Source organism: Macrosteles quadrilineatus, unplaced genomic scaffold, assembly GCF_028750875.1.
Source record: "Macrosteles quadrilineatus isolate MER2022 unplaced genomic scaffold, UCM_ALF_1.0 Scaffold_8__2_contigs__length_117827958, whole genome shotgun sequence".
In the NCBI taxonomy this organism is placed as follows: domain Eukaryota; kingdom Metazoa; phylum Arthropoda; class Insecta; order Hemiptera; family Cicadellidae; genus Macrosteles; species Macrosteles quadrilineatus.
This window is the reverse complement of record NW_026542601.1, coordinates 72,355,054-72,369,177: the sequence shown is the minus strand read 5'-3', so window position 1 is coordinate 72,369,177 and position 14,124 is coordinate 72,355,054. Positions and strand designations below refer to the sequence as shown.

Sequence of the window (14,124 nt, the reverse complement as noted above, 5' to 3'; positions counted from 1 at the left end):
AAACTTTATTGTTATTAATTTTTTAAATACCACTTTTAAATATAGGTAAATATATTTTTTTTATTTCGAGAAACTTAAGGAACACGAATAAATTGTTAATTTGTGTTGATACATCACCATCATATTTTTTTTTCAAAAACATAATTAAAGTAATCATATGTTCAAAGTCCAGGGGCCCATTTCATAATAAACTACCATTAGATTTGCATTGGGCGATCAGCTGATTTACTAATAATATTAGTTTGTACTTTATTATAAAACTAGGTGAAACCCGTCGAAATCGACGGTTACTTTCAAGGCTTACGCTAATTCATCTAACTGCGATAAATTGAGTAAAATTATACATATTTTGAGCATTTAACATTGTTTAAAGAGTAAATAAGTGTAAAAACAATAATGATATTAATTGCGTTAGTTACCAAATATGGTTGATCATTCAACGAATAAAATATTTCCCATACTTTGGAAGAACCTTTAAACAGTATTAAAATCGTATTGGTGGATCTTTTTTAGTTAAAAACTTCCCCGATTTCATCAGTGTAATAAGGATTAATCTATGATTTTATTTGAGAGAAAATATCTGCTTGTTGAGGAGACACGTTCTAACTTGAAAGGGAGGTCCTCACAGTGTAAGTTTGATTTTTCCTTCGACACGTCGCATCAGTTCATATCGTACTTCTGTGCCAATGAATTACCCTCTAGTATAGTTTTAAGAAATTGGTTGTGGGGATATCGTACTTCTGTGCCAATGAATTATTACCCTCTAGTATAGTTTTGAGAAATCGGTTGTGGGTTTAATGTTAAAGCTAAAAGACACTTCTGCACTTGTATTATTTTGTATTGTATTACACAATCGAAGATTTTTCCAATGATTGAAAACATGTATGACAATAATCTCACGAACCTATGATGATCTGTCTAGAATAATATGATAAAATATAGCCAAAAGTGGTGAAAAAGGCAGATACCAACCCGTACAATAGATATAAGATAGTTCAATAAGAAATTAATGTTAAATGAGAGTTACTGTGATAAAAGGATTTTCTACTGATTTCGTAATGGAACGTTATATTGCAAAATATGACATGATACAGAAGGAAATCAATTTTAAAATCAGAAAATAACATTGCAAATACTTCTTTTGGACAATTCAGTAACTCCCAATAAATATGTGTTGTTTAAAATACAATTCAAAAATTAACAGCTGTTTCAGTAAAAAGTATTATCCACATGGACAAAATGTAAACAAATCTGTGGAGGGATCTTTAAGGGCTTCTGGGGCAGAGCCCTAACAGGATTCACTTAGTTTTTCTTTTGGTAACTCATCTAGAGACCAAGACCTTTCTTTGGACACCTCTACCAAGTTTCTACGTCCAGTCGTTCTCTCAAATTAATGGAGACAAAGTTTCCAATTAAATATTTAGATTCCCCCATGTTAATCTTATGGGAGAAAATCCAACTTTGATGGAATATCCTGTCCAAACTAATAAAGATTTCAAAAAACGAAAAAGACTTTGCAAAACTACAGATCAGGGCAATTCATTTGACACTTTAATCATCAAAATCGGTCCAAAAATGAGGGAGGAGTTCTGTTTACAAAAATCGGCTTAGGGTATTATATATATAGAAAAGATTTCAAAAAACGAAAAAGACTTTGCAAAACTACAGATCAGGGCAATTCATTTGACACTTTAATCATCAAAATCGGTCCAAAAATGAGGGAGGAGTTCTGTTTACAAAAATCGGCTTAGGGTATTATATATATAGATGGGCCCCAGGTCAATTCTTTCAACTTTGATCTTCAATAATCTATATACAGGGTGGTAATAAAGTCCCAGGACAGTTAAATATTTTTAAAAATAATGTAGATAGAGCTACAATACTTGGTACAAAGTTACAGGGCATAAAACTCTATTTTAACTCATATTCAGTGATCCAATAACTCTTCAAGGGGACGGCCCACAAGGAGTCGGAAGAAAATCTTAATTGGAAGCATAGGTCAATATGCACATCAAATTAAAGGTCTTTTTAATAGAATACAATGCCGCAAACCGCACTTCAAAAGGTTGATCCTGCGCAAAATGACAGTTGTTCAAGGATTCATTTAATTTACATTGCTATTATACGCTTAGGCCTACCGGTACTCCTCAGGGGGCACAGCCCTAGGAATCGGAAGAAAATTGTTAACGTAAGCATAGGTCGATATGCACATCAAATTAAAGGTCTTCACTAGTAGATTACGATGCCGTAAATTCAAGCTCAAAAGAATGCCTGAGTAAAAAATGGCAGTCGTTCAAAGATTCAAAATGGCAGATTTAAGAAATCTTTGAACATCTGCCATTTTGCGCAGGATCAACCTTTTGAAGTGCGGTTTGCGGCATTGTATTCTACTAAAAAAGACCTTTAATTTGATGTGCATATTGACCTATGCTTCCAATTAAGATTTTCTTCCGACTCCTTTTGGGCCGTCCCCTTGAAGAGTTATTGGATCACTGAATATGTGTTAAAATAGAGTTTTATGCCCTTGTACCAAGTATTGTAGCTCTATCTACATTATTTTTTTAAATATTTAACTGTCCTGGGACTTTTTTACCACCCTGTATATAAAAGGCAAAGCCCTCACTGACTGACTCACTCATCACTCATCACTAATTCTCCCACTTCCCATTTACCTAGGAGGCTGAAATTTGGTACACTGATTCTTTAGGCATTAAATAGGAAAAGTAAGTTGTTTTTATTCTGATCGGACTCTCGGGCTCCGCCCCAGTGGCTCTGGAGTTTCCCATATTAACCTTATGAGTACCTACTCATATTTAAATGAAATTAATGAATCTTAACAGCTGTTTCAATTAAACAAGTTGGTTCTGTTCTATGGTGTTCAATAGCATTAAAGTTACAAGGAATACCAACAGGGTGCAGCACTATTATTTTTTTATTTATGACAACAGCTAATTTGCAACCAAAAAGTGAGCGAGCGTAGCGAACGAACTTCAACCTGGAGGCGAGTTAGCGTAGCGAACGAGCTAACCTGAAGGCAAGTGAGCGTAGCGAACGAACTCCAACCAGGACGTGATTGAGCCATGCGAACGAGCTCACTTATGAAGTAAAACGGGACAAAGCACGCGGGTACAGCTAGTAAATAATAAATAATAGTTTTTATAGGAATGATTGACACCGTTCGATAGGAAATTTAATTTACTTTAAGAATGCCATCGGTGAATAACACAGGTGTTTTAGTTTAGCGGGAATTTTAATTCGAAACAGCGCGCGTCGCGTTTTCCCCTATCTCTCCCATGTTATAGCCGAGGCTTTTTGCCACTCTATGGCTCCGCGTGCCCCTCTAGTGTTCTGCTAAAGCTGGCTTCACCGCAACACGTGTGTATTCCTATTCGCGTATGAAAAATGGGCCAAATAATGAGAAACAATAAGTTTTTCAAAATTTGAAGATCCTTTTAGGTACCAAGGGAAAATACCTAAAAATATATTTTCTTTCTTAGTTTTTGCATTTTTGTTACTGACATAATGACATAAAAGATGCCTTCGCTTAAGTTAGTTGTTTTATCTATGGTAAAAGCTCGTAAAAGTAACAAGAAAAGGAGGACTATCGTTGACATGCACATTGATTATATTTTACTAGCCTGTCGTTATATCTGAAAACAGCTGTCTAAAATCTTCTTCTTCCTCTCAATTTTCTCACTGTCTGCCGTCTGCTGTCGCTATCTATCTGGTCTGGATCTGGATCTATTCTGTCTGTTGTCTTGCATTTTGCTTTTTGGGCTGTTCGATCAAGTTCGTCCTTAAGTTTTCCGCAACTTTTAATAAAAAATTAAGGATTAAAATGGCTTTCGGAGACTATCCAGCGGAATACAACCCTAAAGTTCATGGCCCTTATGATCCTGCAAGATACTACGGAAAACGTATGTATAATGGAAATCGCTCAAACCAATTTTGCTACTTCGGAAAAAGTAACCTAGTTTTGACCTTAGGATTGCTCTATGAAAGATTTATATTCTTTTAACATTTTGATATTCCTATTTATAAGATGTTGCCTGGTTTGTTCTAGTAGAAAACAACCAAAGATGTTTAGGAAGTAATTGGTAAATAATTAGGCCTAGTAGGAAAGCCTTTTAGTTCTAAGTAATTAGGCTTAACTTACTACGTAACTTATATACTGTGATGATAAATGATCTCTTTACTTTTTATACTTTACCACAAAAACTGTCCTATTGAGGTAAGCCTAGGCTTAGTTAATTTTAATTTTAGCAAATTTCCCTATAGGGAAGTAGCTATTACCGTAGATGGCACAGTAAGACGTTGTATGAGTGTCTGTAAACGCGATAACTTGAGTAATTTTCGTCCCATTTTTATGAAATTTGGTTTAAAGGTATAAGTAGGGCGGGATAAACTGGAATGAGTTTGTGATCCATCATGATCGGACCATGGGAACAGGGTTTTACAGGAGGTTTTATAGGGGGAAATTAAGTTAGGTTTTCTCAATATTGACCCTCAAAACACAAAACATTCCAATTTATCTTTATACCTTTTTAAATAGCTTAAAAAAACAAATAATTTAGGCCTACTTTATCAAAGTGTTTTTATACAATTAGCCTATTGATAACTTTACGAAGAAATTTTAAATACCTAGACCTACCCATGTTATTCTTATGGAAAATATTGTAAAATGTTGTACTTTAGTTTGCTTGTTTATGGATATATTTTGATCAAACTTGGCAAATTTATTTATTTTGTACTAAGCTATTAATATTTTAATAAAAACCACACTTTGTTAGTTTCCTTGTAGCAGCAAACCTAGTTACTCCTACTTGTTAAACCTAATGTTATTTAAATAGATTTAATTGAAAATCAATTCAGACAAATGGAAATTCGCTTAGTCGGCAGATTTGCTGCAGCGGGGTATGTTATTTGTTGATGCCTGTGTTCTGAGGTAGTAGGCCTATTTATGTATTATCCTACGTGAATTTACAATATAGGCCTAAATTGTATTGAACTATTAGGGCCTACTGTATGAACAGAGTAAACATTAGTTTAACGAGTACATAAGTTTGCTGCTTTGGGAAATGGTAATAACGTGTTTTTAGTACAATTTCAATGAAACAAATTACCGGTACGTCTCAGCCTAATTTTCCAAATATGACAAAAATAGGTTGGAATAAGGTTAAGCAACAGTGGCGGCAATAGCGGGCCCGCACAGCATAGGTGCGGGGGGGGGGGCCGTGAGCCCTGACTGGGATTTTTCGGGAAATTTTACCGGGACACGGGCCCGCAATTGTGTGACAGGCTCAGCCACACGGGCCCCTATCATAACAAAATTTATATGAAAATTACCATAAGTTTTTTTATGCCGGAAATTTGTTAAACCCGGTAAGAGGACTAGGGCAAGAAAAAATTATTTCCCCGTCACCACGGTTCGGGGCGGGAGATATTAGGGATTGGGCCGTGAATGCGGGAGACGATAATGTTGTTATCTGATGATGTCATAGGTCATTTTGCCGCAATCATGGAAGACGATGATGACGCCTTGGGAGACGCCGTACCAAGCTAAAGTGCAAGTTTAGGCGGTAATACATGTGATGTAATATTTTATATATAATATTTTTTAAGATTACGAGATGTTAGCCCGTCCTACGTACGGGAGTAGTCAGTTAAAACTGTGTTTAATTCAGAACAGCTAGCTTACACGTATAAAGCCAAATTTTATTGCAGCCTACAGTAGAAAGAGTAATTATCAATTGAGAAGTGTATAGGCCTAGTCAACGATATCACGAGTACATAAGTTTGCTGCTTTGGGAAATGGTAATAACGTGTTTTTAGTACAATTTCAATGAAATAAATTACCGGTACGTCTCAGCCTAATTTTCCAAATATGACAAAGGTTAAGCAACAGTGGCGGCAATAGCGGACCCGCACAGCATAGGTGCGGGGGGGGGGGGGCGTGAGCCCTGACTGGGATTTTTCGGGAAATTTTACCGGGACACGGGCCCGCAATTGTGTGACAGGCTCAGCCACACGGGCCCCTATCATAACAAAATTTATATGAAAATTACCATAAGTTTTTTTATGCCGGAAATTTGTTAAACCCGGTAAGAGGACTAGGGCAAGAAAAAATTATTTCCCCGTCACCACGGTTCGGGGCGGGAGATATTAGGGATTGGGCCGTGAATGCGGGAGACGATAATGTTGTTATCTGATGATGTCATAGGTCATTTTGCCGCAATCATGGAAGACGATGATGACGCCTTGGGAGACGCCGTACCAAGCTAAAGTGCAAGTTTAGGCGGTAATACATGTGATGTAATATTTTATATATAATATTTTTTAAGATTACGAGATGTTAGCCCGTCCTACGTACGGGAGTAGTCAGTTAAAACTGTGTTTAATTCAGAACAGCTAGCTTACACGTATAAAGCCAAATTTTATTGCAGCCTACAGTAGAAAGAGTAATTATCAATTGAGAAGTGTATAGGCCTAGTCAACGATATCACCTTCCAATTCCATCGCATACCTGCCTCTTCTACAATATCACCACAATACAGTTACTCATACTATACACAATTTCCAGTAGGTCTGAATAGAAACTCCCTAAAATGAAACGAAAACATCCAATAAAATGCACAGTACACATAATTATAACGTTGGTGTCCTGACATCATTACGAATCGTCCACACATCCTTTAGGCCTATATCAATTTCACTCTGCATCAATTGCTAAATAAATAAGTAAACAAAGAAAAGTAAAAACAACAACATATAGTTTGTTTTGTAAACAGCTGAGTCAAAAATAATAATAATCATTTGAAATAAAAACTCGTCACATGTTGAAGGAATTTAAAACGTAAACACGCTAGTAAAGCTAGTGACGTAATTAACTGTCTATGTTTATTATCCATTCCGTTAACTAAACATGCCAAACAACTTTTTAGATTTCATAAAAGGATGGTTAGTCTAATTGCAGTATCCTAGGTCAATGATGACGTTGTGTTCAATCTATGTCATTCATCTTTGGATAAAAACCGTCTGAGGTTGTAGTGGTAATTTAAAATCGTATTCCTGAGGCTTCTTGGTCTCCTTCTTTATGACATAAATATTTCCGGGCCTGATCCAAACAAAGTTTAAGCATTCAAAATCATTGATTGTAAACAAAAAGCCACCAAGATGAATTAAAACATGTAAAAATTGTGAATTTCCTACCCTTTCCTAAAAAAGTTGAGCAGTAAAATAATTTGCATATCCTTTTTTTTTAAGACTCGTGTACAAAGCCTCGACTTGTATTCATCGATGGTGTTACTTATCTCGGTGGTCTACTAATCTTACTTATTTCCTATAATCAATGACAAAATCAGATGAAATAAAATAACCTCATAGTTCTATAGAGCATTTTTATATTTAACCAGCTGCTAGTTAAAACAAATTATATTGCTCTAAAACAAATCGAAGATTACAAAGATTACTTTAAAAATAATTTGAACATCCTAGTATTTTACTATGTATATTTAATTAATCTGTCATCCTCTTACAAAAGAATTGAACGTATTAATGATTAGCATTACACATAGTATAAATAAGTCAACCCTAAGTATGTCTTTACATTTTTATCCAAATGCTGAATTTGGGACACAAAAGCTGAATGTTTACAGCTGTTATATTAAGCAAATTATTTAATGCCAAAAGCTAGTTTGGAATCTTAGCGTCGGCTGCTAGACTTTTTTAAAATTGAAACTTAATTTCTAAAAAACTGGGACCCTAAACTAAAATTATGGCTTCGACATTCCCTAGTTCTCAAAATTATCTTTCTTTCAACACAAAAATCATGAAAATCCGTCGAGTAGTTGATTCAGAATCGTGAAATAAAAAAACACAGTTTTGTTTTAATATTATAGATTGGGAGGGGGCCCGGTGAACAAACTTGCGGGGGGGGCCTGAGGGCTCTTATCGCCGCCACTGTTAAGCAAGCAAACTAAGTTACAACAGTTTTGGAATCCCTGCCTCAACCATTAGGCCTAGGAGAATATAACTACACTTTAATGTAGCCTAATACTAAATAATCTATAGGCTAATTATTTAATACGCAAGCAGGATTTTTGTGACAATTACTCCTCTGAAACTACTGAACCGATTGACACGTTTTTGGTGTCATTGGAAAGAGCGTAATGTGAAGTTGTGCAGGAAACTTTCTTTTTAGGGAAATAATTACAGAGTGAGGCCCTGGGGCCCTTTAAAGTTTTGTATTTCTCCATAAGATTAACATGGGAAACAAACATTGTTATGAAACTCCAGCTGTTGTCATAAATTAAAAGTGAGAAGAAGAACATATGTTAATTGTAAACAGTCAATAAGCTTGCTAATTTAACAGTTTGCTACAAACATTTACTGACTTGGTTGAAATGAAATATTTACTATTTGAATTTGGATTGGTGTAAATATTACAATGGAAAAAAGGGAGAGAGCCTAGATAATGAGATATACTAAAAAGAAAACTTAATTAAAACTGTGCTGCATTTAAGCATTAAATTATTAATAATCTTTGAAAGAGCCGATTTGCAAACTATGGAAACATAGGAAAGTCATAGAACACCACCAAGGAGAAGAAATAGAAATATTTTATTTTTATGTTTATTTATAAACAATTATAAATAAACATAAAAATAAAATATTTCTATTTCTTCTCCAATACAATATTATGGACAACCTAATGCGGCGGCTATTGTGGGAAACATTTGCAGAAAACACTAAAAAAACAAGATCAGCTTTTGAAAAATGATAAGATATTTACAAGAAATGTTGATTATATCGATCTGTTATATGTACATCTTGAGTATTTCCATAATCTTTGAGTTGAATCCTTTAAAGTCATCATAAATTATGACTGTTATTCGTTTAAAAAAAGTATAGATAACGCCTGTAATATTTAGCAATTGCTCGAACTCGAGCAACAGGTACACTAGTTAAATTAAATCATCTAAACTTTGGAAGCATGCCAGGCGTAGCCCTTTGGGAATCAGCCTGTGGGGCAGAGCCCTTCATTCGTCCATATCAATACTTTTCGGCAAATCTACGTACACTCTATGCTTCATTTTGATGTGCCATATGCCTATATTTTTATTTGGTAAATGGCCTTAAACGTTTAAATACTTTAATAATATAATAGATTTTGATCAAATTTGAAAAATGCATTTATTTAAATAAAAAAAAAAAAAACACTTTTACCCTCCCTGTTACAGCAAACCTAAGTACAGTACCGGTACTTGTTAAACTAATTCTATTTAAATAAATGAGATATTTTTAAGGAGACATTTAAATGTGAATCGAATCAGGCTAATGGAAATTCGCTTAGTCTTCAGGTTTTCTGATCTGCTTATCATAGTTTGAAATCGGACCCAGCTGTCCTTGATCATTGGGATTTAAATAAATCTGACTAAACAGCTGATCTTAGTCAGTTTACAAAGCTACACGGATCATCACACCTCATTCTACACTCATACTTCACGCATATTTGGGTTAAAATACGCACCTAGGTGGCGCCCCTATCTCAATTGGTAATAATAATAATAATAATTGTAATAGAGGTAAATGCCATTAACATATTCAAGCATGCATTAAAATCAGTTAACAAACTGATTTTCAGTTACGTTCTTAATTTTATTACAAACACGTCGATTCTAATAATGAACTAAAACCTGCAGGTTAAAATAATTAAAACCTTGACATAACAGCTGGAATTAAAGTTGGAATACCTCATGTGTTGCCGTAAGAAAAAAACTTAATTTTGTCTCTTAGTTTAATTTTGAAAAAATACACAATTTGGGCCATAAGTGTAGGCCATAAGTGTTCACCTACATGAAGCCTCTACCTGATACTTAGGCCTACTGATTTACTTCATGTGAAGGTTTTTTTTTTAGAATTGGTTTTCTAGGTTTACAAAAAACTACATTAACAACAATTTTTCAATTTCAGCTGACACTCCTTTTGGACAAGTAAAGGTAGGAGAGCTCGGCCAGTGGTTTGGTCGTAGGAACAAGTCTCCTCAATCAATGATCGCAGCTGTGAGCCGAGGTAGGATGGAATTGAATTTAAAGAACGCCAATAATGTAGGCTATTATTAACTTTGCTGGGTCCATTGAAAAATGTGAAAAAAACTGAATGTTTGTAGAAAAGTTAGTGTGAGTCTAGGAGAGCTTGAGCCATATTCTAGACAGACACTGGTGGTATTAAATTAATGTAATGGTAATTAATTGTTGCGATTAATGTGCAAAGTAACAAAAGCAACGGTTGTGGCTTGTGGGGGAAGGGTTCTTGTGTGCATGCTCTTTCAGCCCCACCCTAATTGACATGATCTATATGAAGTCTCACTGGTAAAATGTCAATATTACTATGTTTTACACTAAAGTAGGCCTAAGGAAAAAATTTAAATTTTATTTTACTAGTAGGCCTATGTATATTAGTAATAGGCTTTTTTAAAGTTGTTTTGTTAAGGATAAAGTAAAAACCCTATATTTTAATATACAGGGTGGTAATAAAGTCCGAAGACAGTTAAATATTTTAAAGAATAATGTAGATAGAACTACAATACTTGGTACAAAGTTACAGAGCATAAAACTTTATTTTAACACATATTCAGTGATCTAAAAACTCTTCAGGGGGACGGCCCACAAGGAGTCGGAAGAAGATCTTAAATGGAAGCATAGGTCAATATGCACATCAAATGAAAGGTCTTGTTTAGTAGAATACAATGCCGCAAACCGCACTTCAAAAGGTTGATCCTGCGCAAAATGGCACCCGTTCAAAGATTTCATGAATCTGCCATTTTGAATCTTTGAACGACTGCCATTTTTTACTCAGGCGTTCCTTTGAGCTTGAATTTACAGCATTGTAATCTACTAGTGAAGACCTTTAAATTTATGTACATATTGACCTATGCTTACGTTAAAAATTTTCTTCCGACTCCTAGGGCTGTGCCCCCGAAGGAGTAAGTGTATAAAAGCAATGCAAATTAAATGAATCTGTGAACAACTGTTATTCTTGGCTCGGTTGTCCATTTGAGTTCAAATTTGCGGCTTTATATTCTGCTAGTAAAGCCCTTTAATTTGATGTACATGTCAACCTATGCTTCTATTTAAGATTTCCCATGCTATGACAGAAAATTGATATTTACTAAAAAAAAAGAAGATTTTTAGGTGTGGTGTTGATGTACCAAATCTTATTGATTTATCTGTTGTCGTTTAGAAAATATTTAACTGTCTTCGGACTTTATTACCACCCTGTATAATGTTGACCTTTTGTTAGATTTATCATTAATTATGTTATACAGTACTGTCAAACAAGATAGGGCTTGAGGGTACTTGTAGCTTACTTGCTTACAAGAGTGTGTCTGACTGGAATCAGACATGTGGCAATGTTCTAAAATTGCTTGTCTGGTTGCTTGTAATTTAACATGAAGGCAGAAAGGCAAAACATTGATGCTAGAAAATGCAGCTACTAAGGAGACATTGACTTCAGCTAAGTGTGCACTTAAAGTCTCACAAGTTGTATCAGAAGTTAAGTGATGATGTTTTATGTTTGATAGCTTGGTGGAGGTGGCAGCACAAGTACTACCAACCTAAGTATGCTGGAATTGCTGGTCCACTGCAGATCGCTATTGGGTGTATGGCTACGTTCTACTACTTCAACTACAGGACCATGAGTAAGTGACAAGTACAATACCAGATGCCAAAGTAACATGAGCAAATTTTGCGTTGAAACTATATCTGCAAGTAGGTACAACTCATCTAATACTGCTAAAAGCTATAGGCTACCTGAAATATGCTGCAGTCTAGGATTCAAGAGTCTTTTTGAGTTTCTTTGAGGATCTTCAATCAGCAGTTTTGCTTAAACCCTTAGGCTAATTTCATACGAGTGCTATCACCGTCACTCGGATGCCATCGAGGTCCATGTCATGCGTTACGGCAATCATTGTTGATGCTGTCGTGCCAAGGCCGGGTGCCTGTCATACTAAGCGTTTTCCGAGCGAATTTTCCACCACGGCGCTTACTTTATTTCCAAGATGGACACCATCCATTTAGGTTGTGTAAGCTTTTTGCTCATTTTAGATATTATCGAAGCGTATTATCGGAAGAATCCAAAACGATGGGGAACTCATCCTGTGCTTTCTTCACGTTTGTTGACAGGACAGTTTCATTTAATGTTCCAGAATTTTATCGAGATAAATAGTTATAGTTTTATGAGATCGTTTAGGTATGTATTATAATGGTAGTTGAAGTAAATAATAAACATGGCGTGATTTATTGGCGTCCGGGGTAGGATTTCGGGCGCCTCCTTCAAACACTCAATGAGCGATGCTCTTGGTGGGTCGCGTCGCAGCTTGAGACATCATCTGTAGCAGAGACAGTCATCATCATTGTCAACCACGATCGCAGCCAAATCCTCAATACATCTCGCGGTCACAAAAACGTCATCATCACCCTCTTCTGTGATCACAGCAAAATCCTGAATATATTCATTAGTACCAGAAATATAGTCATTGTTCTCTGTAATTGCGGCAAAATCTTTACACTTTACACTTCTTTACTTTAATGTTAACTTTACTTTAACTTTAAATGTATAAATAAATCTTTTTAATTTCATTTACTTTTTTCAAAATCAAGACTGTCCCGCAGTAATGTGGACATCATAATTGTCTCCCGCAATAGCAGGAAAATCAAGATCGCTCTTGACATCATAATCATCTTCCCTGATCTCGGCAAAATCCTAAATGTATCCATTGGCTATGTAATTATAGCCTCCCATCCTCTTGATCGAGGTAAACCCAAGATTATGCCTTGGTCATATCAATATCATAATCGTCTAGGATCGCGGAAAACTCCTGAATGTATCGATTGGCAACGGAAATATAGTCACCGTCCTCCGCAGTTGCGGCAAATCCAAGATTATATTGTGGTCATATGGACATCGTCATCTTCTTCCGTGAATGCTGCAAAATTCTTAATATCTCCCGCAATCACGGAATCATCATCATTGTCTTCCGCAATCACAGCAAAATCCTGAATATCTTCTGCGGTACGGTAACTAAAATATAATCATCATCTTCCATGATTGCGGCCAAATCTTGATAATCCCCCACGGTCTCGGAAACATGATAATCGTTCTCCGCGATAATGGAAACCTTATTATTGGCGACCGCAGCAAAAGCCTAATCTTTGCAGGTGCGTTTTGCAATGGTTAAAACATCTCTTAAAAACAATGTTAAAAACTCGACTTGAGCTCGGTTTTCCTGACTTGCTGCTCAATCCCTCGAGCTTGTAGTAGGATCAAACACTAATTCTTTCACACTCCTCTGCGTTATGTACGTATATAACCTGTACTACTTTTGCTGTGACACCTGCGGCGCCCCCTTCCCGCAGCGCCCACGCGACAGCCCTGATAATAAATTACCTTGAAATAGATAGTTGTTAGCAAAAAAACTAATTTTAGTAGAGCTATGCTTAACTTTAATGGGATGGAAAGAATTTTTTTTTAATGACGACTTTTAATGGACCACACAAAAAATAATATTAAAATGTAGCTACCCAAAAGTAGTTTTTTACAATGTTTATGAAAATTGTATGAATTTTTCATTCAATCAATTTATGATTTTTTATTTTTCAGAGGCTCACCGTCAAATGAAGTACCACTGAGATGTCTCCATCATTATTGTGAATGTAGTGAAGAAAACTGTCTACTGATATTGTTGTAAAACGTCAAATAACCTCATTAAAATTATTGTTTAGTTTACATGGTTTTTACTTTTATCCTTTTAATTTAGTGGCAGTTTATGAAATGGACAGTTCTAGAAATGTATGACAAGACTGCAAAACGGTTTGAATGTCTAGACATAATGATCGTGTGGTGTTATACTGGTGTCTTTGATAATCTTTTTGGATTAGTGTGAGACACTGCAGTATAGAGAGGGAAATGTAAGTGTACAAAGCTGTCTGAAATATTATTGCATCAGGTTAAGATTGAAGTCTTATGCATCCTGAACGCTGTAATTGGGATAATTTACCCCGCAATATTTTTAATTGGGGTAAGGGAATGAAAATGTGCATAGTGGGCCTGCCAATGAAAAAATCA

General features: G+C 35.5%; 1 protein-coding gene across 1 annotated transcript; it reads left to right on the top strand.

The window, feature by feature from the left end:
- The first annotated feature begins 3,729 nt into the window (after nt 1-3,729).
- Nucleotides 3,730-13,785, top strand: LOC129000825 (putative ATP synthase subunit f, mitochondrial). The gene is made up of 4 exons (XM_054427855.1): nt 3,730-3,917; nt 9,973-10,071; nt 11,582-11,698; nt 13,660-13,785. The coding sequence occupies exons 1-4, from the start codon at nt 3,839-3,841 to the stop codon at nt 13,686-13,688; spliced, it is 324 nt and encodes a 107-aa protein (XP_054283830.1). The 5' UTR covers nt 3,730-3,838; the 3' UTR covers nt 13,689-13,785.
- Nucleotides 13,786-14,124: the final 339 nt, after the last annotated feature.

Bases quoted from the DNA above. Each gene is read 5' to 3' on its own strand.
- LOC129000825 (XM_054427855.1), top strand. From the start codon at position 3,839: ATGGCTTTCGGAGACTATCCAGCGGAATACAACCCTAAAGTTCATGGC. The intron at 3,918-9,972 runs GTATGTATAATG...TTTCAATTTCAG, and splicing joins TGCAAGATACTACGGAAAAC to CTGACACTCCTTTTGGACAA. The intron at 11,699-13,659 runs GTAAGTGACAAG...TTTATTTTTCAG, and splicing joins CTTCAACTACAGGACCATGA to AGGCTCACCGTCAAATGAAG.